The sequence below is a fragment of the Trichechus manatus genome, unplaced genomic scaffold (genome assembly GCF_000243295.1).
Source record: "Trichechus manatus latirostris isolate Lorelei unplaced genomic scaffold, TriManLat1.0 scaffold00016, whole genome shotgun sequence".
NCBI lineage: Eukaryota > Metazoa > Chordata > Mammalia > Sirenia > Trichechidae > Trichechus > Trichechus manatus.
In genome coordinates, this window is record NW_004443952.1 from 710,909 (window position 1) to 737,776 (window position 26,868).

At 40.9% G+C, this 26,868-nt stretch overlaps 1 protein-coding gene across 7 annotated transcripts in view; it reads left to right on the forward strand.

The window, feature by feature from the left end:
* CDK5RAP2 (CDK5 regulatory subunit associated protein 2) overlaps positions 1 to 26,868 on the forward strand; it is a 233,404-nt gene that overhangs the window by 140,907 nt on the left and 65,629 nt on the right. For 5 of the 7 annotated variants that reach the window (XM_023727350.1, XM_023727352.1, XM_023727348.1 and 2 more), the window contains 4 exons: positions 3,320 to 3,385; positions 6,234 to 6,332; positions 8,232 to 8,419; positions 21,058 to 21,490. In XM_023727350.1, coding sequence (XP_023583118.1) covers positions 3,320 to 3,385; positions 6,234 to 6,332; positions 8,232 to 8,419; positions 21,058 to 21,490 — 786 coding nt within the window. The remainder of the gene's footprint in view (positions 1 to 3,319; positions 3,386 to 6,233; positions 6,333 to 8,231; positions 8,420 to 21,057; positions 21,491 to 26,868) is intronic. The other 2 variants (XM_023727354.1, XM_023727349.1) reach the window with 1 other exon arrangement.

Consider the following 26,868-nt stretch of genomic DNA (forward strand, 5'->3'; position numbering starts at 1 on the left):
GAAGTTTTCTACTACTATTGTGGAGCTGTCTGTCTCTCTTTTCAGTGCTGTTAAAGAGTTTGTTTTATGTATTTTGGAGCCCTGTCATTGGGTGCATAAATATTTATTATAGTTATGTCCTCTTGGTGTATTGACCCTTTAATCATTATATAGTGTCCTTCCTTATCCTTTGTGGTAGATTTTACTTTAAAGTCTATTTAGTCAGAGATTTATATTGCCACTCCTGCTCTTTTTTGAGTCTTATTTGCTTGATATATTTTTTCCTTCCTTTGAGGTTTAGTTTGTGTCTTCAAGGTGTGTCTCTTGTAGGCAGCATATAGACAGATTGTGTGTTTTTAATCCAGTCTGCCACTCTCTGTCTCTTTATTGGTGCATTTAGTTTATTTACATTCAACGTAATTATTGATAACCCTTCCTATTGTTGGGCGTGTAGATTGCTTCCAGTGATTCACTGTTTTAAACATTTCGAGTGTCTTCAGACAGAGAGCTTTTTCTGAGCTCAGGATTTTTCTTTAGGCTGTATTCCCAGATAATGTAATTACTAGGTCAAAAGGACAGCTAAAGATAAATACAGATATGAAATTTATTTTTAGACCCCCCCACCTAACTTTTAAGTTGACAAAAGGCATAAATATTTTGAAGGCCTGTAATACACTGTGTCAGTTTCTCTTTTCGAAATGGTTTGCCTGATGTCTTAGTTATCTAGTGTTGCTATAACAGAAATACCACAAGTGGGTGGCTTTAACAAAGAGAAGTTTATTTCTTCACAGTCAAGTAGGCTAAAAGTCCGAATTCAGGGGGTCAGCTCCAGGGGGAGGCTTTCTCTCTCCGTTGGCCTTCTCATCAATGCAGAGACCCTGGGTCCAAAGGATGTGCTCTGCTGGTGGCGCTGCTTTCATGATGGTATGAAGTCCCCCTGTCTCTCTGCTTGCTTCTCTCTTTTATATCTCAAGAGATTGCCTCAGGACACAATCCAATCTTATAGATTGAGTCCTGCCTTACTAACTCAACTACCGCCCATCCTCCCTCGTTAACATCATAGCGGTAAGATTTACAACATACAGGAAAATTACACAATACCGGGAATCATGGCCCAGCCAAACTGATACATACATTATTTTGGGGACATAATTCAGTGTAGGATACCTGGTGTACAGCCCCACCAACTGGGTACGACCGTCCTTATTCCCTGTGTGCTGAGTATCACTTAAAAACTAGTCAAGAATAGGTATGTTGTTGTTTTACTGTGCAGTTAAAAAGTCTCTAGCAAATTTGTCCCTGTTTGCTTATATTCATTTACTAACTAACTAACCCGTTGGCTGTCAAGTCGATTCCGACTCATAGAGTAGAACTGCCCTGTAGGGTTTCCAAGGAGCGGCTGATGGACTCGAACTGCCGACCGTTTGGTTAACAGCCGAGCCCTTACCCCCTTCACCACCAGGGCTCCATTTATTTACTACTTATTGATTTACATATTATAGAATAATTTAATTGAGAATTGGCATGTATCAGTGATTTCAGCAGAGTACAGTTATGGTACTGAGATGTCTACAAATCATGAACTTTGTGACACATGGAAATACCACCTTCAAATGATGGGATACATGTAAAGTGTTTGGCATAATGCCTGGCACATTGCCAGTGCTCAAAAAGGATTAGTTGCTGTTATTCTTTAATAATAATGTAATTGTTAGGAATGGTTAGAACACTTAAGTTTTTTTTTTTTTTTTTTTTTTTTGGCATGACGAAGAAACATGGCTTAAGGGGCATGTTTTGATTGAGCGTGGATATCTGTAGGGCCTTCATGTTGAATAAGAAACAGACCTCATGTGACTCTAGAGGACGGAAATGGAACTCAGAAACAGAAGATGACTTGTGAAATATAAGATGCTTGTTAAATACTTTGTTAATAGTAACAGAATAAAATTTAAGTTGTCAGAAGCAGATACAATTTCATTAAAAGGAAGAATTTTTTAACAGTTTGACTTTGTAAGTGGTTATAAATTTTTTTGATTTATAATATCCTTGGCACAGTGCCTGGCATACAGAAAACACCACTATTTTTATATAATTTTCTTAGTAGGTTAGTGGCATAGTTGGAACCACAGCCCTGTTCTGACTCTACTTGGTGGTGTTTTAGCAATACCATAGGGCAGCACCTCTGAAGTTTAATGTGCATGTGAATTTCCTGGGAATCTTATTGAAATGCAGATTCTGATTTAGTAGGCCTGGGGTGCGGCTTGATGTTCTGCCTTTCTAACAAGCTTCCAAGTAATGCTGCTTCTGTTATTCCAAGGAACACACTGTGTAGCAAGGCCATAGGTAATTGTGAAAATCTTTTGGTTCCAGGTCTCATGGTGGAAAAATCTCTTTCAGCAGTGATTCATTGAACATCAGGCATTGATTTTAAGACCTGGCTCTGCCTTTATGGAGCTTACTGTCTAGTAGGTAATCCCAAGAAGCAGATGGGCAATCACAATAGAGTGTGGTGAGTGCTCTGATGGAGCAAATGCAGAATGCTAAGGGAGAACATAGACAGGTGCCCTGCCCTCCCTTTAGGGACTCAGAAGAAGTTCTTCCTGGAGGTAGAAGGAGAGCCTGCAAAACAGATCAAGAAGAAATAGCCCAAGAGGCAGGGGGAGGACCAGGGAAGTATGGCATTACAGAGCAGTGTTATAAGGGGGGAATGTTTAATATAGCGTCAAATACTCTGAGAAGACAAGAAAGAGAAAAACGACTGAGAAGTTGCCAATGGGTTGTTCATGACCTGGGCAAACACAGTTTCCATGGACAGAGAGGGACAGAAGCCAGATTGCAGTGGGAGGAGTGATGGGGAATGAGGAAATGAAAATAAAGCAGGTCAGTACTTTGAGGTGTATAGGTCACATCTCTAGTTGGTGGTAGAGCTAGAATTGGAGCCCAGTTATAGTGACTCATAGTTCTTTTTGACACCTTGTTCTAAGCCTTTGAAAATTAGTAAATCACCTTCACACGATGGACATTTCTCTATGTCTACACATTTGATTTCTTGACCATTCCTTGTAACTGAGTTTACTTTTAATATTGACCAAGTCAGTAAGGGTAAAGAGAAATGGAAAGTTAATTATTATTTGTGTATTGAATAATGGCATGGTTGCGGTTCTGGAAATGCAGAATAACTCTGATGCTTTTGTATGTCAACAGCATTGGAATGGCATTTATTAACAGTAGTTTGCTTAGCTTAATTTAGGAGAAATCTTTCTCAGATCCACAGATGTTGGAAAAGGAACTTCTCTATGCCTCTTCCCTAATCCCATGTGGATTCTATCTCCTATATTAGGAAGTCTTTGGAGACCTTTCACCAACACTTTCTGGAGAGTGGTGGAAGCAAAGCCACAGTCAGAAGGTGAGGATAGAAGACCCTTTCAAGAAGCTTGGAGACAAACAGAGGGTCTCAGTGGCCAAAGGTTTTGGGGAATCAGAGGGAGACTTTTGTTGTTGATGTTTTGTTTTTTAAAGAAGGGAGAGACATTCCCCCAGCATTTTATTCTGAAAAAACTCAGACAGTAAACTGAAAAGAATTTTAAGTGAACATCCGTATACTCACTACCTACATTCTCTTATTAACATTTCTCACCTATCCTTCATTACTCCATCTTATTTTTTTGATATATTTTATGTAAATTATAGATACCAATACACCTCCTTGTAAATACTTCCGCATGCATATCATTAACTAGAGTTCAATATTTATTTATAAGTTTTTTCAAGGTTAAATTTACATACAATGGAACATAGAAATCTGAATTATACATTTGCTAAGTTTTACAGATGTTTATACCTGTGTAACCCCAACACTTGTCAAGATCCCTCGTGTAGTCTCCTTCCCACCCCAAAGCCACTCTTCTGATTTTACTCCACCATCGATTAGTTTTGCTTGTACTGGACCTTCATATAAATGGATCATACAGTATGTATTCTTTTGTATAAAGCTCCTTTCACTCAGCTTAATTTTTTTGAGATAAGTTCACGTCGTTGCATGAATCAGCAGTTTGTTGCTTTTTACTGCAGCTAATATTCCGTTGTGTAAAGATAACACAATTTGTTTATTGATACTCCTGTTGATGGACATTTGAATTGCTTCCAGTTTTTGGTTATTATATTAAAATTCATCTGAGCATTCATGCACAAGTCTTTGTGTGGACATGTTTTTATTATTCCTGGTAAATACCTAGGAATGGAATTCTTGGGTCATAGGATGATTTTATAAGAAATTGCCAGTACGTTTTCCAAAATGGCTTAACATTTTATACTCCCACCTTGTTTGATAGTCCTTGTTGATGTACATCACTTGAGGAAATTTTAATACTGAGGGAAAGAAGCCAGTAGAAGGATAGGATCCCTCACGTATTTGTAAACTTTGATGCCTTAGTAAATATATTTACACGTATCTAGTCTGTTTAGTCTGTCATACTGTGGTGGCTTGTGTGTTGCTATGATGGTGGAACCTATGCCACTGGTATTTCAAAGATAGGTAGTCCCTGATTTGTGACAGGTATCCTTTTCAATGACTCCATTTTAAGTTGGTTCTGATGTAAGTCGAATACCTCTTCTTTTTTGTAGTTTTCATAGCCAGCTATATGGCAGTGTTTTGAATAGTAAATCATAACATTGAAGCTCTGAGAATGATGACATAAGCAAATTACATGCTGCAACATTGTATGTAGCACATATTACTAACAATAGGATGTAAAAAAAAACAAAACAGATGGTTGTAAATGCGTTTTGTTGTAACTCAAATATGTCGTAAGTCGGGGACTACCTGTACCAGTGGGGCCACCCATAGTGTCAGGTTTCAACAGAACTTCCAGACTAAGACAGACTAGGAAGAAAGGCCTGGTGATCTACTTCTGAAAATTAGTAAATCAAAACCCTATGGATCACGACAAAATACTGTCCCATTTAGTGCTGGAAGATGAGCCCCCTAGGTTGGAAGCACTCAAAATACAGTGGCCACAACAATGGCCTTGAGCATACCAGTGATCATGAAATGGCACAGGACTGGGCAGTGTTTTGTCCTGTAGAACATGTGGTCATCAACAGCAGATTACAAAGCATTAAGCAATTGTTTAATGCTTGAATGTTAGTATAGTAAGATGTGGTTTTTGATCCTCAGTTCCGATTGATCGAAATTGCAGATTTGGATATGGTTAGGTTGAATGTATTCTGAGTTTGGGATGTTTCTATAAAAATGACTTTCTGAAGTCACTTTGCTTTACGTTTTTCTTCTTCCAAAAACATGCCCTGCAAGTGACCCAGCACTGTTTGTGATTTTAGCACCTTTGATCAGATGAGGTTTGGTAGGTTTTTGAAACAGCTTTGACTGACTCAGGTTTTACTCCCTTAAGATGGCCACCTTTTCTCTCATTTTTTTACTTGGTTGATCCAGGTGGCCCCTGACTAGAAATTTCAGTCTCCCAGAGAGCTGAGATCCTGCTCTCTTGAGAATTTTGTACTGTCTGTTCTATAGAATGCAGAGTGCAGACACTTTCGAATTTGCACTTCTTTAAAGCATTAGGAACTTCTGCAGTCTTTATAAATCACTGTCCTTCATTTCCAAAAGCATAAAGTTATCATCAGGCAAGCTTGATACTCTACTCATTAGTGATGAGGACTTTTTGTCAACAAAATGACAGTGGTGTTGGGACTGTCCATCTCAGATGTCTGACAGTCAGAAAAGAGGTTTATGCGCTGTGCTAAATAGGAGAAGTGATGCATAAATTGAGCACAACATAAATTTCATTTGCTGCTTTCTCGCTATTTGATATTTTCAATTCCATCAGTATCTATTTTCAAAAATCTTGTTGCTTTTATATAATCTGAAAATGAATTTAGCAAAGCCAGGAATGGCAGCAGCACAATAGTTGGTATATTCAATTTCAAACAGTTCGGGTAAGGCTGTACAAAGGGCAAGGGCAAAATGGCTCTGGCTATTTCTTGGGGGAATTTGTCCTTAAATTTTGCTTGATCCTAGGCAGCTGTGTGTGATTTGCCTGAATTAACAACTCTAACTTTGGTTAACTTTTATGTAAAGGCTTTGGCGGTTTTTCTTTTTTTTTTCCCTGCCTCTTTTTTTAATTTGTTGTTTTGTTTTGCATTAAAAAAAAAAAAAAGACATCACTGACTTATTCATACTTATTCATGCTGCATACTTTTTTGGGTTGCATTTTCACACCATTTCATGCTCCATGTAGCTTCTGGCTAGCAAGGAGGATGAGGACATGATCAAAATTGGAGAAGAATCAGACAAGAATCATTTCCTGAGTGACCAGCGTTTGGAGCAGAGTAATGAGGTAGGAACATGGATGGCAGTTAATCCCTCATTCCAGTCACCCCAAGCCCATGCTTTCTCCCAGTCTTGAATGAATCTGATCGGTTGTCCATTCATTCTGCCTGTATTGAATGCCTGCTGTATGCTAGTGAAGAACAAAAAGACTAGATCCTTTCTTCCTGAAAGTTACAAACTTAGTGAGAGAGCGAGTCATGATAGATGAAAGCAAACATATAGTTGCAATTGTGATAAATACTGTGAAGAAAATAAAAAGTGTGGTTATAGGAGAATAACAAGCATCTGATGTTGGGCATGGACAGATCTTTAGAGATCTAATCCAATTCATTCATTTTATGCACTGGAAACTAAGGCCTATGAGGGGAGATAATTTACCCAGGACACAGTAAGTCAGGGATAGAGCTGGGACAAAAACCCTTGTCTCTGGACTGCTGTGAACTCCCAGATCATTTTGATTGCAGTATGAAGAGCCAGTGATGGAACCAGGGTCCTTTGTAATCTCCTGGTCTGGAACCCAGCTCAGTCACATCTGGGCAATGTGAGAATTTGACCCCTGTCCACATAGAACCCTCCTCTAGTGACATTGATACTGAAAATTTGGAGCAAACATTTTCCAACATTGAAAGAACCCCAAAGACTGGGATCTGGTGGGAGGTAGTAAGCTACAGATTTGGCGTTTGTGGCTTTCAAGGTGTTTAAGTTCACAGAGTCATTAGAGTCATGAATGGGAGACCATTAAAATCTAGGTAGTTTTGGAGATCAAAGCAGTTAAATAAGGGTTTGGAGTCTTGAGTTTGAGTCTTGGCTTTGCCACCACTGTCTCTGTGATAGGGCAAGTTGCTTAAACTCCCAGCTTGAGTTTTCTCCATCCATGGAGATAATAATACTTCCTTGTTAGGGTTGTTGTGATATTTAAATAGAAAGGCATATAATAAGTGTTCAGTAAATGATAGCAATTACTATTTTTATTATTATATTCTGGACTTTCCTTCTTTGAAGATTGCTTATTTGATGGATTTAAGAACTAGACTGGTGACAAACAAGACCCTATAAATAACAGCTCATTTGTGTGGGTCTTGTCTTCCATTTAAAAATCTTAATCATCTTACAAGTTTGGAGAGAGCAGTGATGGCTAGTGTATATATCACCAGCAGTAATGAAGTCAAGAGGAGTTATTTATAGACCGGTGGAGGAAATTTACAGCTTTGGGAAGGGGAGAAAGAATGCTAATTGGAGCACCTCAGGACATGCCCAGCATAGGCTTTAGCTAGATGCATCCTTGGTTCCCCTCCTGTGGGACCCTCAGTGACCCAAGAACATGGATTCATAAATAACAGCTCCCTGGGAATTAGGAACTCTACACCTTTCTAATGAAACAAATCAAAGTCATGTTAATTAGTATGTGTCTGTGAAGAATAAGTCTGCTTCTGATATATAAGAAGGAGGATAAATTATAAGAAGTATATAATAAATGTCCATATAAAGCATTATTAATGACATGTTTCCTTACCCATCTTGGGAGGAATTTACAAGGGTTGTGGGGTGGGGAAAGGCACATGCAGTATGCACCTGTAGTGAGTTAGGCACTTACTGTGAGTCAGCCATCTCATTTCATTCTCATAACCACATTAGGAGGTGGGCATTACTCTACCTGTTTTATAGAAGAGTGATGGAAACATCTCAGTGCTCCTCCCAGAACATCTCCCTGCCTTCAGGTGACTGTGGGTGGACCTGTGTCCCTCTCTCATCTCCCTCCTTTCATTTTCTTGGTCTTTTTGTCTCCTATTCTGTGTCTCTAACTCAGTTGCTCATTCACTCTCCATCTCCTTCCTTTCTATCCTGTCCACAAGCCCCCTTAGCCTCTACCTTATTCCATTGTTTGACCAAATACTTTTATTTGCAGGTTATGGAGGACTGTTCCAAAGGAGGCTGCAAAAATGGATATTTATGGCACACAGAGTCCAGTGTTTTGGACTATGATGGAGCCTGCAAACCTGGCTGCCCTGGAGACCAGAGTCTAGAAGAAGGAGAGCTCATAAACTTGCTTGCCCCTTTCTTGAATGAGAAGGCCACATCGTTACTAGTTTCCAGGTACACATGGGGCATTGCTTTGTCTTTCCAGTTTGAGAAGAGGACAAACTCATTTTGCTAAATTGATTTAGATGGTGGTGCCGTGTAATTTACCTGAGAGAGCTCCTGAAATAGCTTGGAAGGAATCTTGCCAGTCATGCAGTTAAGTAATTAGGCTGCATGCTAGTGACTGTGAGGGGACTTCAGCAAAAGCTCATACAAGCCCATTAGATAGAGAGGATTTGAAAGAAAGCTTTCCTTGAGAATTATTCCTGGGGCCCCGGAAAGGGCTTTCTGACCATCAGCCCTACTGAAATCTCTTGTAGTTTTTGCAACAGCTTAAAAAATACCACTGTAGTTGTGCCTCTGCTGTTTTATGTTGGGCTTGAACTAAATTCTTCTCTCGTTATATCTGCTGGGAGTCATTCCTGCGTGAGGAAGTAAGACAGGTTGTTTTCCTTAAAACAAAAATGGAGAAACATTCAGTATGTTTGTTTGTTTTTTTCCCCAAATTAATCCTTTTCCTTTAGGAGCAATTTTTCCCCCCTTTCACATTCTTTCTAGTCTATCATAACAGGCTTTGGAGTCAGAATGACATTTACCTCCATCTCTCAGTGCCTCAGTTTCTGTGACCATTTCTTAGTTGCTGTGAGGATTAAGAAAAAAATAATTATTATAAAAGTGGCTGGTACATGGTGTGTGTTCAATAAAAGTTTTTGGTTCTCTAGTATAGATGAAGCAATGGAGCTGGTGACTCCTGCTCAAGACTCTTGGCAAAAGCCAGGAACCCTGGTATTTCTTGTATCATTAGTGGGCTAAGCCTAATAAACATTTCTCCAGCTAAGAAAAGGATTGAAGCATTTTGTTGGTGAACTCAGTGCGGCTAACCCTTCTTTAATCCCTGGCATCTGTCTAACATTGTTGTGGCTTGAGTCCTTTTGGGCGCTCTGGGTGGTCAAGGACAAGATGACTAATTAGGTGAAGGTACCTTATGCCATCCTAGTGGCTGGGTAGGTTGAATCAGTTACCCCTGGGCCTAGCCACCCTGTCTTGGGGGACATGCCCAGTGGCTGTTCTGGTTTGTTATAATAGGGTATTAGGTGTCCATAGTTGAAGCTTGAGAAATGCAGGATTTCCTAAACATCAGGGTCCCATCCTATACAGCAGAGTTTAGAAATGCACCAATCTCTGGGGACCATGCAGGAATGTCCTTGGGTGAAGTGAGCCAGGAAAAAGTGCAATGGACTTGGATGGCAGTGTGATGAATTGGTGTAGGTGTGCTTACCTCAGGTGGGCAGGAGCTTTTTAGCTCCAACTGATTGTTGTCATCTAAGCACATGGGCTTAGATCTTTCAGACTGTTAGTAGAAGCCCAAAATGTATTTTCTAAATCTCTTGATGTTGAAGAATTTAGACCTAATTATGTTTCTTAAGAAAGCTCCGTGTGAGCCAACACTCTGCAGGCCAGCTTTGACATATGCTGTTCAGTTACCTGTTCCCTCCCCAGCACCCCTTGTAGGTATCTGTTCCACAGACTTCCAGGCCATTGTTGGCCAGTTCCAGTATTAGAAAGGCTTCCTGCTGCCAGCCTGGATTTGCTGCCCTAATCTTGGTCTCTGTGCAGCTTTTGTTCAGTGTGTACCACTGATCCCCATGGGAGTAGAGTCGTGAAAGCCACCCTGGCTGGGCCTGCTGGAGGGTTAACTAGGGCCCGCTCCCCCTCTAGCACACACACTCTGTGTCAGGCCCAGGCCTGCCTCATTTTACCCTCTCACCAGCCTTGCATGCTGCTAGTGGTGATCTCCTTTTCACAAACGTGGGAGCTGATGTTTGGGGAGGTGACAGTCCCTTAACTAGTAAGTGGTAGAGCTATTGGAGAATTTTCCAGGGAAGAGTTTTAAAATTTTGTTTGTCTTTGGGATAACCAGGTTTCTAATTTGGCAGGGGAACACCAATCTTCTGCCTAGGAATTCCCGCTAGGTAGTAGGTGTTTTGGGTGCACTGAAAAAGCAGGATTTTAGAGTCAGAAAGACCTGGGCTCTGGTTCAACTGTGCCATCTTGGTTTTTTAATCTGTGAAAGGGGGTGATAATACTTATATACCCCACGGGGATCTTGCGAGGATTAAATGAAATAATGGATATAGACACCGAGGTCAGTATTGAGTGGAGTTTTGTTTTGGGGATGTTACTGTGTAAATCCTGCCCTGCCCATTACCCCTACTCCTTCCCACTAACCCCAGGTAAGATTTGTGATATATGCAAGGGACAACAGCCAGCCAGTGAATCGTGTTTCTGTATTCATTGCCGATAATCCCAATGCAGAGCTTTGATAGAGCGAGACTGGAAGATTCAGTTTAGCCTTTGAGCTTCCCCTCAGCCTTTGAGCTCCTCCCACCTTCTAGTCATCCACTCTATGACCTAACGGACTAGAAGAGTAACTGATTCAATTTACCTATCGACTAGGATGGAATAAGGTACCTTAGCCTAATTAGTTGTCTTGCCCTTGACCAAGCAGAGCAACTCCTACCTTGAAGGTGGAGTCAGAAGGGTCAGAGCAGGGCCCAGCTTGGCTTGTGGAGAATGGGCTGGACACCTTCCCTGCTCTCCTGTGGCGTTCACCATGGGCGTGATTCTGTGCCTTCTCTGCATGCTTCCAAGTCATTTGGATCCTACTGCCTGGAGTACATAGTGTAGGATTTTACCACTTAAATTTTTTGGTCTTTGCAGCTATAATTAGGTGTGAATTTGATAGCTAAAAAATTGTAACAACTCAAAAGGAGAACCCTGGGTGCTAGATAATTATTTAAGCGGGGGGAAAAAGGGCTAATATAATCTTGAGCTCTAATAGAATTAGAGAGGATGACTCCTAGAAAATTTGAGTCTGCTCTTCTGGGCATGGTCAGAAACTCTTAGAGAATGAGGGATGGGTGAGCTTCCACTAGGCTGGCAGGGATCCAAGGAGAGAAACAGACAAAGAGACTCAATGTGTTCAGGAGAGTAGAAGACTTTGCAAGTGCTTTAAGGTAGGTTCCGCATCATAGAGGAACTGGACCTGTCGGAGTTCTATCCAGAAACTCAGGGTCCTCCTTGATTCTCTCTGTCATCTCCCAAATTTTAGGTGCCTGTAAGTCCTGACCATTCTACCTCCTCAATAACTCTTGAATCCATCTCCTTTTCTTTATTGCTGGTACCCCATTCCCAGTCCTAGCTTTCTCCAGGATTACCACAGCATCCTCCTAACCAGTGCTCTGCAGCCACCCTTGCCCCTTCCAACCTGTTTTTCACATTGCTTCCAGAATGATTGGAGCCCTTGTGGCACAGTGGTTAAATGTTCAGCTGCTAACCAAAAGGTTGGCATCAGCCTCTCCTTGGAAACCCTATGGGGCAGTTCTGCTCTGTCCTGTAGGGTCGCTATGAGTCAGAATTGACTTGATGGCAATAAGTTTGGTTTGTTTTTCCAGAATGGTTACTTGAAAATGTCATCTGTCTACCTAAAACCCCTCAGAGACTCTCTACTTTTCTAAGGATCAAAATCTGATTAGGCCCCGTGTGATCTGGTAGCCCTCTCCTCAGCTTTAGTTACACCATTTTTGCCTTGCTTTCTGTGTTTTGGAAACCCTGGTGGTATAGTGGTTAAGAGCTACAGCTGCTAACCAAAAAGTTCGGTGGTTCGAATCCACCAGGTGCTCCTTGGAAACCCTATGGGGCAGTTCTGCTCTGTCCTATAGGGTCGCTATGAGTCGGAATCGACACAACGGCGACAGGTTTGGTTTTTTGTTTTGTGATTCTGTGTTTTGGCCACACTGCCCTTCTTGCAGTTCTTAGATGGGTCCAGTGCCCTCTTGTTTCAGGTCAGGTACTCATGTTACATGCTGTCTCGATTTAAATTGATTGTCACTAATTTAAATTACCACTCAGAATGGCTCAGCATGAGGCTATTTTGCAACTTTCCTCTTCTCCCTACTTTTACCCCTCCCTCCCTGGCTGATGACCTTGCTGTATACATCAGTGAGAAAACAGATGCAGTCAAATTCAAATGACTTTATTTTTCCCACAAATGCTACCAGTTTATTTTTCTCTGTAACCCACAAATTCTGTCTTTCTACTGTTGATGTGAAAGAAATGCCCCTGCTCCTGTCCAAGGCCAACTCCTCCTCTGTACTATAGTTCATATCCTCACACAGTCCTCTTTCTGCATCATTTCCTGTCACTGAGTCATTTCTGTAAGCCTAAGACATGTCTTGATGTCAACCATTTGGAAAAAGTGCCCCCCTCCCCATGTTTTCTCCAGCTACTTGCTCCATTTATTTATTCCCATTCAATGCATAATTTCAAGAAAGAAATCCCTCTTTATCCCATTCCAGGTGCTTTCATACTCTTCACTGTACTTACCAAACCCAAAACCTGTTACCGTCTAGTTGATTCTGACTCATAGCGACCCTATAGGACAGAGCAGAATTGCCCCATAGGGTTTCCAAGAAGTGGCTGGTGGATTCGAACTGCTAACCTTTTGGTTAGCAGCTGAACTTTTAATCATTGAGCCACTAGGGCTCCCTACTTATCAACGTCAGGGACAGTTTCCAAGTTGCCAAATCCACTGGTCAGTGTCTTGGCCTTCTGGCACCCTCTGGTTGCTCTCTTTCTTTTGCCTTCTCTTAACTGCTTGTCTTAGTTATCTTGGTGTGCTGTAACAGAAATACCACAAGTGGATGGCTTTAACAAAGAGAAGTCTATTCTCTCACAGTCTAGTAGGCTGGAAGTCCGAATTCAGGGCTTCAGCTCTAGGGGACGGCTTCCTCTCTGTTGGCTGTGGAGGAAGGTCCTTGTCATCAATCTTCTCTTGGTCTAGGAGCTTGTCCATGCAGGAACCCTAGGTCCAAAAGATGTACTCTGCTCCTGGCACTGCTTTCTTGGTGGGTATGAGGTCCCCTTGTCTCTTTGCTGGCTTCTCTGTTTTATATCTCAAAAGAGATTGGCTTAAGACACAATCCAGTCTTGTAGATTGAGTCCCGTCTCATTAACATAACTGCTGCTAATCCAACCTCATTGACATCATAGAGGTAGGATTTACAACACAGGAAAATCTTAGCAGATGACAAAATGGTGGACAATCACACAATACTGAAATCATGGCCTAGCCAAATTGATACACACATTTTTTGGGGACACAGTTCAATCCATGATACTGCCCTCTTCCTGGTTTTTCCTTCTACCTCACTGGCCTCTCCATCTCAGCCTCCTTTGCTGGATCCTCTTCCTCTGTCAGATGTCGAATGTTGGAATGTACCAGAGCTGTGTAATCAGCCCCTTTCTTTTCTCTATCTCTTTACTCTCCCATGGCTTTAGAGTATGCTTAAGCGACTTCTAAATTTATACCTACAGCCCCGACCTCTCTCCAGATCATACAGTCAGCTGTCTACTTGACATCTCACCAGAATGTCTAATAGACACCTCAAAGTTAATCTGTCCAAAACCTAACTCCCTGTTCCATTCTGCTTCTTCTGCATTCTTTTACATGTCAGTTAGCGGCACTGCTTTCTGTCTAATTGCTGTGGCTGAAAATCTTGGAGTTAGTCCTTTTTTGACACATCTCTTCAATCCCCATATCCATCAGCAAAATCTATTGACTCCCCCTCCAAAAGTATATCCCTAATTCAACCACTTCACACCTCCACCACTACCCTCTTTGTCCAAGCTGCCATCACCTCTTGCCTGTATTCTTCCACCAGCGGTCTCTTGCTTATCACTCAGCTTCCATTTTTGCCCCTTTACAGTCCATTCTGCACAGAGCAGCCAGAGTCATCTTTTTAAAACAGGTCAGATCATGTGTCTTCTTCTGTGCTTAAAACCTTCAGTGGATTTCCATTGCTGTTTGAGTAAAATCAGAGCTTCATGACATGGCCCCTTTCTAGTTCTCTGCCTTCATCACCTACCACTCTTGTTCACTGGACTTCATCCACACTGACCACCTTTCTGTTCTTCAAACATCCAAGCTTGTTCTCACTTCAAGGCCTTTTCAGTAGCTGTTCCTTCTACCTGAAATGCTCTTTTCCCTGATACATATATGTGATTGGCCATGTCTTAGATCAGAAATCAGCTTCACAGAGAGTCTTTCATGACCACTATATCTAAAGGAAATCCCTATTTCTATACTCTGTCTAGGACTTTTTTCCTTTTTTTTTCTTTTAATTCATAGTACTTAATCACTACCTTAGATTGTTTTCTTTAGTTATATGTATATGTATGTATGTATGTACAAATGAATGTCTGTCTTATCTGTCTTCTTAATGAACTGTAAGCTCCACGAGGGCAGGGACTCCCTCTTTCTTCATCAGCATGTATTCCAATAACCTTTATGACACAGGGGAGATGCTCAGTAAGTACTTAAATGAATGGTGAGTTATTAAAAATTCAACATTATGGCGGAAGCTAAGTTTAGAGAAGTGGAAAGAGCACTTCCTTTGGAGTCAGAAAGATCTGAGTTCCAGTCTTTGCTCTGCCACTTTGCTAGGGGATCTCAAATCTTCATGAGCCTGTTTTTTCGACTGTAAAATGGGGCTAATAACTCCCCATCTCATAGTCTTATTGTGAGGATTAAATGTGTTCAGTGTGTTTAAAGAATCTGCCACATGGTGAGTGCTTAGTAAATGTCAGTTCCTTTTCCCTTACACCCTCTGCACGACAAAGATGCTTGGGAAGGTTATATAAACAGTGTTTGGGCCTCTGAGAAGACCCTTGGATTGAACCATTAAAAAGGTCCTGATTATGATGACAGCTTAGTGAATCCATTGTTCAGATCTCTAGCAAAGTAACACTTGGAATGTTTTATTTAAGAGCACCAGCACTTTAGTATAGTATAATGGCCTCTCTCACTACCCACTGTAAAGCTTTTTCCTGGATTTTATTGTGTATTGCTTGGTGGTGAGTAATGGTGCTCCTTTGGCTAGCTGAATAACAATTATCATTATTTTTAATCGATATTAAGGGAAGAAGAGGAAAGGAAAATTTAGTTTAACAGCTCCTGATGCTTAAAATACCAGAAATATTTGTAAAGTCTGGGTTTAATATAGTTTAAGATGGTTTGTGTAATCGAGATGATTCCATATTACATGCACCCACCTGTTGCCATCTAGTTGATTCTGACCGTTAGCGACCCTAAAGTACAGAGTAGAACTGCCCTGCAGAGTTTCCAAGGCTGTAATCTTTACAGAAGCAGACTGCCACATCTTTCTTCCGTAGGGTGGCTTGTGGATTCAAACCGATGACTTTTCGATTAGCATCCAAGCGCTTAACCACTGCACCATTACAGCTTCTGATACCATATTAGAAGTGGAAAATGTACCAGACATTTTAATTTTTAAAAATTTTTATTATTTACGCTCTTTCAGTGTACTGTAGCTATTTAATATGCATTGAATTGACTCTTCATCTGAGCTGGATGATAGTGATCCAGATACGAATAAGGCCTTATCCCTGCCCTCATTGGGTTTGTTGTTGTTAGGTGCCGTCTAGTTGGTTCCGACTCATAGCAAACCTATGAACAACAGAACAAAACACTGCCTGGTCCTGTGCCGTCCTCATAATTGTTGTTATGCTTGAGCCCATTGTTGCAGCTACTGTGTCAGTCCATCTCACTGATGGTCTTCCTCTTTTTCGCTGACCCTCTGTTTTACCAAGCATGATGTCCTTCTCTAGGGACTGGTCCCTCCTGTTAACGTGTGCAAAGTATGTGAGATGAAGTCTTGCCATCCTTACTTGTAAGGAGCATTCCAGCCGTACTTCTTCCAAGACTGATTTGTTTGTTCTTCTGGCAGTCCATGGCATTTTCAATATTCTTCGCTAACACCGTAATTCAAAGGCATCAGTTCTTCAGTCTTCCTTATTCAGTATCCAGCTTTCACATGCATATGAGGCAATTGAAAACACTGTGGCTGAGTCAGGCACACCTTAGTCCTTAAAGTGACATCTTTGCTTTTTAATACTTTAAAGAGGTCTTTTGCAGCAGATTTGCCCAATGCAATGCATAGTTTGCTTTCTTGACTGCTGATTCCATGGGCTTTGATTGTGGCTCCAAGGAAGATGAAATCCTTGACAACTTCAGCCTTTTCTCCGTTTATTATGATGTTGCATATTGATCCAGTTATGAGGATTTTTGTTAAGATGTAATCAATACTGAAGACTGTAGTCTTTGATCGTCATCAATAAGTGCTTCAAGTCCTCTTCACTTTCAGGAGGCAGGGTTATGTCATCTGTGTATCTCAGGTTGTTAATGAGTCTTCCTCCAATCTTGATGCCGCCGCCTTCATCATATAGTCCAGCTTCTCGGATTATTGCTCAGCATACAGATCGGATAAGTATGATGAAAGGATACAACCTGATGCACACCTTTCCTGATTTTAAACCATGCAACATAGCCTTGTTCTGTTTGAATGACTGCCTCTTGGTCTATGTACAGGTTCCTCATGAGCACCAATAAATGTTCTGGAATTCCCTTTCTTTGCAATGTTATCCATAATTTGTTATGATCCACACAGTCGAATGCCTTTGTATAGTCAATAAAACAAAGGTAAACATCTTTCTGGTATTCGCTGCTTTCAGCCAATATCCATTTGACAATTGAATTTCTGGCAGTTCCCTATTGATGTACTGTTGCAACTGCTTTTGAATGATTTTCAGCAAAATTTTATTTGTGTGTGGTATTAACCATATTGTTCAATAATTTCTGCATTCTATTGGATCACCTTTCTTTGGCTCTCTTCCAGTTGGTTGGCCAGGTAGTTATCTTCCAAATTTCTTGGCATCGATGAATGAGTGCTTCTAGTGCTGCATCCTTTTGTTGAAACATCTCACCTGGTATTCCATCAATTCCTGGAGCCTTGTTTTTTGCCAATTCCTTGGACTTCTTCCTTTAGTACCATTGGTTCTTGATCATATGCTACCTCCTGAAATGGCTGAATGTAAACCAATTCTTTTGGGTACAGTGACTCTGTATATTCCTTCCATGTTCTTTTGATGCTTCCTGCATTGTTTAATATTTTCCCTGTAGAATCCTTCGGTATTGCAACTTGAGACTTGAATTTTCTTTTCACCTCTTTCAATTTGAGAAATGCTGAGCATGTTCTTCCGTTTTGGTTTTCTATCTCTAGGTCTTTGCACATTTCATTGTAATACTTTGCCTTCTTGAGCCACCCTTTGAAATCTTCTATTCAGCTCTTTTACTTCACCATTTTTTCCTTTCACTTTAGTTATTCTATGTTGGAGAGCAAGTTTCAGAGCCTCTTCTGACATACATTTTGGTCTTTTCTTTCCTTCCTGTCTTTTTAATGACCTCTTGCTTTCTTCACGTGTGATGTCCTTAATGTCATTCCACAGCTCGTCTGGTCTTCAGTCATTAGTGTTCAGTGAGTTATATCTATTCTTGAGATGGTCTCTCGATTTAGGTGGGATATATTCAAGGTCGTATTTTGGCTCTTGTGGACTTGTTCTAATTTTCTTCAACTTCAGCTTGAACTTGCATATGAGAAATGGATGGTCTGTTCCATAGTCGGCCCCTCGCCTTGTTCTGACTGATGATTCTGAACTTTTCCATCATCTCTTTCCACAGATGTAGTCAGTTTGATTTCTGTGTATCCCATCTGGTGACGTCCATGTGTATAGTCACCGTTTATGGTGTTGGAAAAAGATATTTGCAATGAAGAAGTCGTTGGTCTTGCAAAATTCTATCATGCAATCTCCAGCGTTGTTTCTGTCACCAAGGCTGTATTTTCCAACTACTGTTCATTCTTCTTTGTTTCCAACTTTTGCATTCCAATCACCAGTAATTATCAATGCATCTTAATTGCATGTTTGAGCAATTTGAGACTGCAGAAGTTGGTAAAAATCTTCATTTTCTTCATCTTTGGCCTTAGTGGTTTGTGTGTAGATTTGAATAATAGTCATATTAACTGATCTTCCTTGTGGGTGTATGGATATTATTTTATCACTGACAGCGTTTTACTTCAGGGTAAATCTCGAAATGTTCTTTTTGATGATGAATGCAACGCTATTCCTCTTCAATTTGTCATTCCCGGCACATTATAGCATATGAGTGTCTGATTCAAAATGGCCAATACTAGTCCATTTCAGCTCACTGATGCCTAGGATATCGATGTTTATGTGTACCATTTTCATTTTTGATGATTTCCAATTTTCCTAAATTCATATTTTGTACATTTCACGTTCTGATTTTTAATGGATGTTTGCAGCTGTTTCTTATTTTGAGTCGTGCCGCATCAGCAAATGAAGGTCCCAAAAGCTTTACTCCATCAACGTTATTAAGGTCGGCTCTACTTTGAGGAGGTAGCTCTTCCCTAGTCGGGTTTGGAGGGAAGATAAAATAAGGATACATGTTATTTCTAATGGTAGCCAAGATAGATAGGGAAGGCCCAGAAGGTTTTAGTAGAACAGTGGTAACAAAGATATGGAGGAAGGGAAGGTCAGGAAGTGTTAAAGGAGTTGGTAGAGTCCAGTTTGACTATATCACTTGGTTTCTTGGAATAAGATAGGCAGGAGAAACTGAAGGGAGAAGCAAAAGAACTAACATTGATGAGAACCTGTTTTATCCCCTTCCCTCTACTGACTGCCACATCTTTCTCCTGGTTGATAGCAACAGCCTTCTAACTGGTCTCTGCCTCTGTGTTGTAGTTTGTCAGTCCCTTTTTCTGTACTTTCCTGTCTCAATTTCATAGCTTCGTTTTCTTTTTTTTTTTTACGAATTCTTTCCTCCTTTATGTTTTTGGATGATTTAAACATATTTATTCTAAAGTATTTTTCAGATTGCTTTATTATTTCTATTTCCCTGGGTGTGAATTCTCTAATTGTTGGATTGTTGTCTGTCTTTCACAATGGTGGGTTTTGTTTGCAAGTTCAGTTTGGCTGTATTAACAGCCCTGCATCCCCTCCGTCCCCCCTTACTTCTCCCTGCATGGTGATTTTGAAGTTGCCTCAATTTGGCCTTCTGCAGTCTTACTTTAAGGTTCAGAAATCTCATCCTGCAGGGAAATGACTATTCTAGTTCCTAAACTAGTTCTTGAACCAACAGATGTCTGCTTCATTCCTAAATATGTGCCTTTATTCCTGTCTCCTCTGCGGGCAAGCCTTGTAGTGCTGGCTGTAGTCTATGCCATTTTAGCCTCTGATCCTGGGCAGAGAAGGAGAGAGATATTGTCATGAAGTTTTCATGGCCCCTCTTTCACTATGGGAGTTGAATTTCTGGCTCCCACTGCTTTTTGCAAATGCCTACCTCTATAGTTGCTTCTCATGCCTATGGTTTTCTCCTTTGTTTCCGATTTTTGAATAATTTTATATTGATTTTTGAGTCCTGTATGTCATCAGGAAAGATCAGTCCCTAGAAAAGGACATCATGGTTGTCAGTGAAGATGAAGAACACTTTCAGTGGGGTGGATTGACACAATAGCCACAACAGTGAACTCAAACATGAAGATGGCACAGGACCAGGCAACGTTTTATTCTGTTACACACAAGGTTGCTATGAGTTGGAGCTGACGGCAACTAACAAGAACAACAAAGTGCACCTTAAAATATTTTTTTGCTATCATTACATGTGATTAGAGTAGAGTAGGAGGGGCTCTTATGTGTACTCACACTACCATTTTGACAGGAAATCTCTCCATTCATTCTTTACACAACAACCAGAATCATCTCTGTGGCGAGGCCACTCCATCACACAGAACCTTTAGGTAGCTCTTCTTTTCTTGGCATGGCTTGTAAGACTCTCTGTGAGTTACTCCTGGCTAACTTTTCCAGCCTCACCTTCTTATTCTTTACACCGTGTCTTTCCTCTGTTCATATTGTTTCCCATGCTTAGACTGTTCCATCCCACCTTCCCCTGCCAACTCCTCATTGTCTCTAGAAGCCCTTTTCTGCCATGGCAGCAACAAGATGCAGTGGGTGCTTGAGGTGCCTTCAGCTGCAGCTGAAATCAGAGGTGGGCCAAGGGCACGTGGTGAGGGGCTTGCAAAGCATCTGCTGTCCGTACACTATGTTGTTTAATCCTCACGGCTGAGCTGTGGAGGAAGACTTGTTATCTTCCTTTCATAGAATCACAGAGGTAGGATTTGAAGCCTCTTTGTCTGACTTCAAAGCCACTGCTCTTTCCTTCCTGTTAGGCCTGTTTACAAGCATCCCTTCGTTCAGCATCTATTTACTGGTACTGATTGTGCTCCACGATGGGCCAGAAGGTCACTGATGGACCAACCAGGTTGGCCATATTCATTTACAAGCCATACTTCCTTTCGGATGTAGGGAGGGACGAGGGAACCTTGCAATTGTCATGAACATCTTGTGACCTCCATATGCTCTACCTAGGCCCAGCCTGCATTCACATACCCACGGAGCCCACTCACCTGCTATGTACCTTGTTTCCAATTAGTTTTACTTGTCTTATCTTTGAAATAGACATAGTAGTACCTACCTTGTGTAGTTGTCTTGAGGTTACATGAGGAAAAACACTTGGCATGGGCACATGGCAGGAGCTCCCTCTGTTTAGTTGAGACAGAACCTGGAGACAGGTCGGTGGGGAAAACTTGAGGAGCTTGGCAGGGGATAAGTCTTTAAGAGAAAGCTTAGCTGTCCTACTCTTTTCTCCTTTGGAAAAACAGGCCAGACCTTCTCCAAACGTTACATGAACTACTTCTGGAACAAATATGCTTGACAAAGCAGGATGTTTCTGGAGAAGACCTTGATGGTAAAACCAAGAAGACACTTAAGCAAATGGCTATTCAGCTAAGAGGTGAACTCAGACGTTTCATCCAAGCCAACTCATTTTCCAAGCCACATGATGAACTGAAGTCGCCTTGGGGAGCCCAGCTAGTAAAGTTGGGTGAAGTGTCCAAGGTGGAGCTGAAAGACGCTTCAATGCAGACCGTGGTCATGGAGGGCAACACTCTCAGATTCAAACACGAAGGAATGAGAGAGGCTTGGGAAGAGAAACCAACAGATGCTGTATTCAGTGCTGAGCATCAGCCAGAGAACTTGCATAGGATGCCAGGGAGGCAGGGCACTCCCCTTTCTCTCCCGAGTGGGACTGACAAAGTAAGTTTCTCTCTTTTTCTCTCTCTCTTTACACACACACACTCACACTCTCTAACAAGCAAATAATTCTTATTTTTTTAAATTGTACTTTAGATGAAGGTTTACAGAGCAAACTAGTTTCTCATTAAACCATTAATACTCATTGTTTTGTGACATTGGTTGTCAACCCCACAACGTGTTAACACTCTCCCCTTCTCAACCTTGGGTTCCCCATTGACAGCTTTCCTGTCCCCTCCTGCCCTCTCATCTTTGCCGCTGGGCTGGTGTGCCCATTAAGTCTCGTTTTGTTTTATGGGCCTGTGTAATCTTTGGCTGAAGGGTGAAACTGAGGAGTGACTTCATTACCGAGCTAAAAGGGCATCCAGGGTCCATACTCTCTGGGTTTCTCCAGCATCTGTCAGACCTGTAAGCCTGGTCTTTTTTTTTTTTTTTTTTTTTTTTGCGAGTTAAAATTTTGTTCTACATTTTTCTGCAGCTGTGTCCAGGACCCTCTATTGGGGTTGTGCTGAACTTATTCCGGTGGAGACTGTGGTCCTTGTGGTCCGTTCGTGCTTTGGACTGATCTTTCCCTTGTGTCTTTGGTTTTCTTCATTCTCCCTTGCTCCAGATGGGGTGAGACTAGTGGAGTATCTTAGATGGCTGCTCACAAGCATTTAAGACCCCAGACGCTACTCAACAAAGTAGAATGTAGAACATTTTGTTTATAAACTATGTTATGCCAGTTGAGCTAGATGTTCCCCATATAGTCCCCATAGCCCTTAGCCCTATAATTCGGTCCCTCAGGGAGTTTGGATAGATCTGTGGAGCTTCCATGACCTTGCCTTGGACAAGTTGTGCTGGCTTCCCCAGTACTGTGTACTTGCTTTCTCTTCACCAAAGTTACCACTTACCTATTGTCTATTTAGTTTCTTTCCATCCTCACCCCTCCCCTCCCTTGTAACCATCAAAGATTGTTTCTTTTTGTGTGTAAACCTTTTCATGAGTTTTTATAGTAGTGGTCTCATACAACAATATTTGTCTTTTTGTGATTGACTTATTTCACTCAACATAATACCCTCCAGATTCATCCATGTTGTGAGATGCTTCTCAGATTCATCGTTGTTCTTTATCGTATCATAGTATTCCATTGTGTGTATGTACCATAGTTTGTTTATCCATTCATCTGTTGATGGGCACCTAGGTTGTTTCCATGTTTAAAAAATCACTTCTAATCTGACCATGGTTTTTGATTGATGTAATAGGAAAGTCTGGAGTTTCTCTCCGCCTGCACTGATCCATGCCCTCCACCTAGAGCGTATATCCTTCCTAACTTCCCTGAAGTGTTACCTTGCCTTCTTCCTCCCCCATCCCCCTGACTGTTGTCCTCCACCCCATCTCTATCTCCTTTATCTACTGACAGTCCCCGGGTTATGAGCGGCCAACTTTTGGACAACTTGTACTTAAGAATGGACTGCCATAAAGTCTATATTAAAAATTTGTGTTATTACAATGGTTTGTAATAACAAATGCACACACTACTTTGTGATGCTCATGAAAACATTGTGTGGTTTGGAAGTCTTATGTGTTTTTTGTGCATAGAAAAGTAACGTATATACTATATACTAAGACGTTTGACTAACCGATGCTAAATAAGAACCACATGTACCTGTTCCAACTTACCTACAAATTCGACTTAAAGACAGACTTAGATCTCATTCGTAACTTGGGAACTGCCTGTATGTATTACTACACATAGGTGTTTTCCTTATAAAAATGGAATCGTTTATCCCTGTGTTTTCAGCTTTTTCTTTCACGTTATGTATTTGTAATGGCTGCATAAGATTGTATGGTGGGGATGTGCCCATATTTATATAATTCTTTACCTATTGATAGACATTTACTTTTGCAGGTTGCAATAAAATAATAATAACCTGATTTCAGGGTTGGAGATGAGACCCTAGGTTTTATTTTGTTCAGACTTTGTATCTGAGAGGTACTGCTCTGAGGGCTTTGTCTACATTTTGATATCTCCTTAAAATGCCCATTAGAGATGAGAAAACCAGAGCTCGAGTGACATAGCTATGGTTATCCAGTGGTTAAGAGGCCGGGCTAGGACTCTCAGTGTGCCAGACTTCATAGTCACACCCTTTCCCTGCATCAAACTGCCTTCCAACCCATGGTGGCCCAAACTGGTAGGGTGTGGTTTTGTTGTGTGAATATCCGTATGTTGCTTTTGCATCAGTTGAGATGCTGTATCTCCTCTTAAATGTCTCCTCAGATGCCATCAAATATACCAGATAGTTAAGAACCAAACTCTCTTGGCAGTGTTTGATAGTATCTCTTACTAAAATCTTCTTGGGAAGAGGGGTTGGGATTGAGAATCCCCAAAGCAGAGAGGAAGGAAATAGGTCATGTTTCTAATAGAGCTCCAGTGATGGCTGTTGATACTCTTGTTTCTGATGGGTGTTTTGTATCTGAGAAATCAACTGTACACATTGTTTCATAGCATCAGAATGGAGAATTAAGTTTATTTTCTGACCACTAAATTACTGCTTTTGTGCATACCAAAGAGAGTTAGATATATCATTAGCAAAATTGCTTTTGATTGTTTTAAATTATGCACCAAAACTGTAATTTCTAGAAAAGGATTTTCTAAAGATATCAGTAGAGAAAGAGAGAGAAAAAAAAAAGACACTGCCATTATATTAATGGTATTAGAGATGCAAATTTGTGCAATTTGTCTAGAATAGGAATGCTCTCATTTGCCCCAGCCCTTTCAGATTGTACCTGTTTGTTAGGAAAACTAGGAGGTTTTTTTCCCCTTTATATGTGGGAAATGTCATACTTCATTCAGGAAAATTGGATAATTGAACAAACTTAATTTTCCCAAATACATTGAAAATTTTTTCCTTTTTAGTTTGGAGTCATCCTTCTTGCCTATGCCTTCAAAAGGAAGGAAACTGATTTTTTCCCCCCATTTGCTGTATATGCCAGGCATTGTGCTAGATGTTCTGTACATACATCATCTAATTTAGTTTTCTCAACACGGTATGAGTCAGGTGGATATTACTGCATCTTGCACATGAGGAAATGGAGGCTCTGTAAGGCTCAGAAAATTGTCTAGGGTGACTCAGTTGATAATTGGAGCAGTTGGGATATAACTTAGTTCTGGTTTTAGAGGCACACAGAGATTTACAAACCTACCATTCTCAGAGAGTGAGGAGTTCTCAACACCACCAGCATGGCCTCCAGTCTCTGTAAAGTAGAAAAAAATGATTTTCTTTGTAGTCTTTGGTCAGTGAAGGAATCGATAGTCCTAGGGCCCAATCCAGAACTCTGGTATCCTGCTAAAAGGAACATCATTGAAGCCCAAAGGTGTGACAAAGAGACCAGCTACACTTCTGGTTGTTTAGTTATAGAGGATAGATACACTGTGTTTGCATCCAAGTCTGGCCACTTATCTACTGTGAGTCCTTGTGTAAGTCACCTGACCAGTATGACCTAGACGCTGAGGTTGGCATGATGACTAAATGAGGTAATGTGTGACAAGTGCCAAATGAAGTATCTTGTAGATGGTAGGTGCTTGGTGTATTTGAGTTCTGTCCTCCTTCCCCTCCCAAGTCAGAAGTTTTATTTGACATCTTTAATAAGGTGGTAGGTGGAGACTCTGTTCAGTGCCCATAAGGCAGCATTTTGTGGGGTGTTATTTTAGAACCGGCATTAGGTTGACTGACGGCAGTCTTCCAGCCTGAAATTGGCTTTGGCATTTGTGCACTTGCAGATATCTTTTCTGCTGCCATATGACACACAGATTTGGATCCAAGAATAAAGATTGGTGGAGACTGAGGACCAAGCAAATGGCTGTTATTTTCCAGCTCTTTTTGAGAGGGCATCTAGCTCCTCCCAGTGGTCTCCCTCACCATCTCAAACTGCTCTATCCTTGGACCTGTTTTGCCTTCTTCCAACCTGGAATTTCAGGACAGAAAGTATCTCAGCTTTTCTCAACTGAGCCCTGAGTCCTGGAGTCTGAAGAGCTAGTTTAAGATCTGACTTTGTAACATTACTGTATAATGTTGAACTAGTTATCTGACACCTCATTTTCTTCATCTGGAAAATAGGGATATCAACGTCTGTTATTCTGTGACCTCTGGGAATGCAGAGTTTACCTGAGGATTATGTGAGAATGTGCATTTTACATCCTACCATGTGTGAGGGGTACTTACTCTTTTTGAGAACTTTAATGATTTTCTCATTCCCTGAGTCCCAGATATTTCCTGTTTTCTTCTCAGGTTCCTCCTCTGCTTTTTTGGTGTGTAAATAATAGCTTTATTGAGATATATTTCATATAATACAATTCACCCATTTAAACTGTTCAAGTCAGTTGTTTTTAGTATATTCTTAAGAATGTGCAACCATTATCACAATTAATTTTAGAACATTTTCATCACCCCAAAAAGAAACCCTGTACCCATTAGCAGTCACTCTCCATTTCCCTCCACCTCTCCGCTTCACCCAGTCTAAGCGACCAATAATCTACTTTCTGTCTCTATAGAGATGCCATTTCTGGACATTTCATATACATAGACTCATACAGTGTGTGGTCCTTTGTGACTAGCTTCTTTTACTTAGCATAATATTTCCAAGGTTCATTCATGTCATAGCATATATTAGTACCTCATTTCTTTTTATTGCCAAATAATATTCCATTGTATGGATATACCACATTTTATTTATCAAGTCATCATTTGAACATTTGGGTTGTTTCTGCTTTTTGGCTATTATGAATAATGTTGCTATGAACATTCATGTACAAGTTTTTTATGGACATGTTTTCATTTCTCTTGTGTATGTACCTAGGAATTGCTGGGTTATGTGATAACTTTATGTTTAATTGTTTGAGGAACTGACAGACTGTTTTCCAAAGCAGCTGCACTACTTACAATCCTACCAGCAGTGTATGAAGGTTCCAGTTGCTCCCCATCCTTGTCAGCACTTGTTATTACCTTTTTAATCATACCCATCAGGGGGTAAGGAGCCCTGGTCGCCAAGTGGTTAAGAGCTCAGGCTGCTAACCAAAAGGTCAGCAGTTCGAATACACCAGCCACTCCTTGGAAACTATGGGGCAGTTCTACTCTGTCCTGCAGGGTCACTATGAGTTGGAATCGACTCAATGTCACACAACAACAACAAAATGAGTGTGAAGAGGTATCTCACTGTGGTTTTGATTTATATTTCCTGGCAGCTAATGATGTTGAGCATCTTTTCAAGTGCTTACTGGGCATTTATATATCTTCTTTGGAGAACTGTCAGTTCAGATCTTTGCCCATTTTTCAGTTGGCTATTTGTAGTTTGATTATTGAGTTGAAAATTTTCCTTACATGTTCTAAATTCAAGTCCCT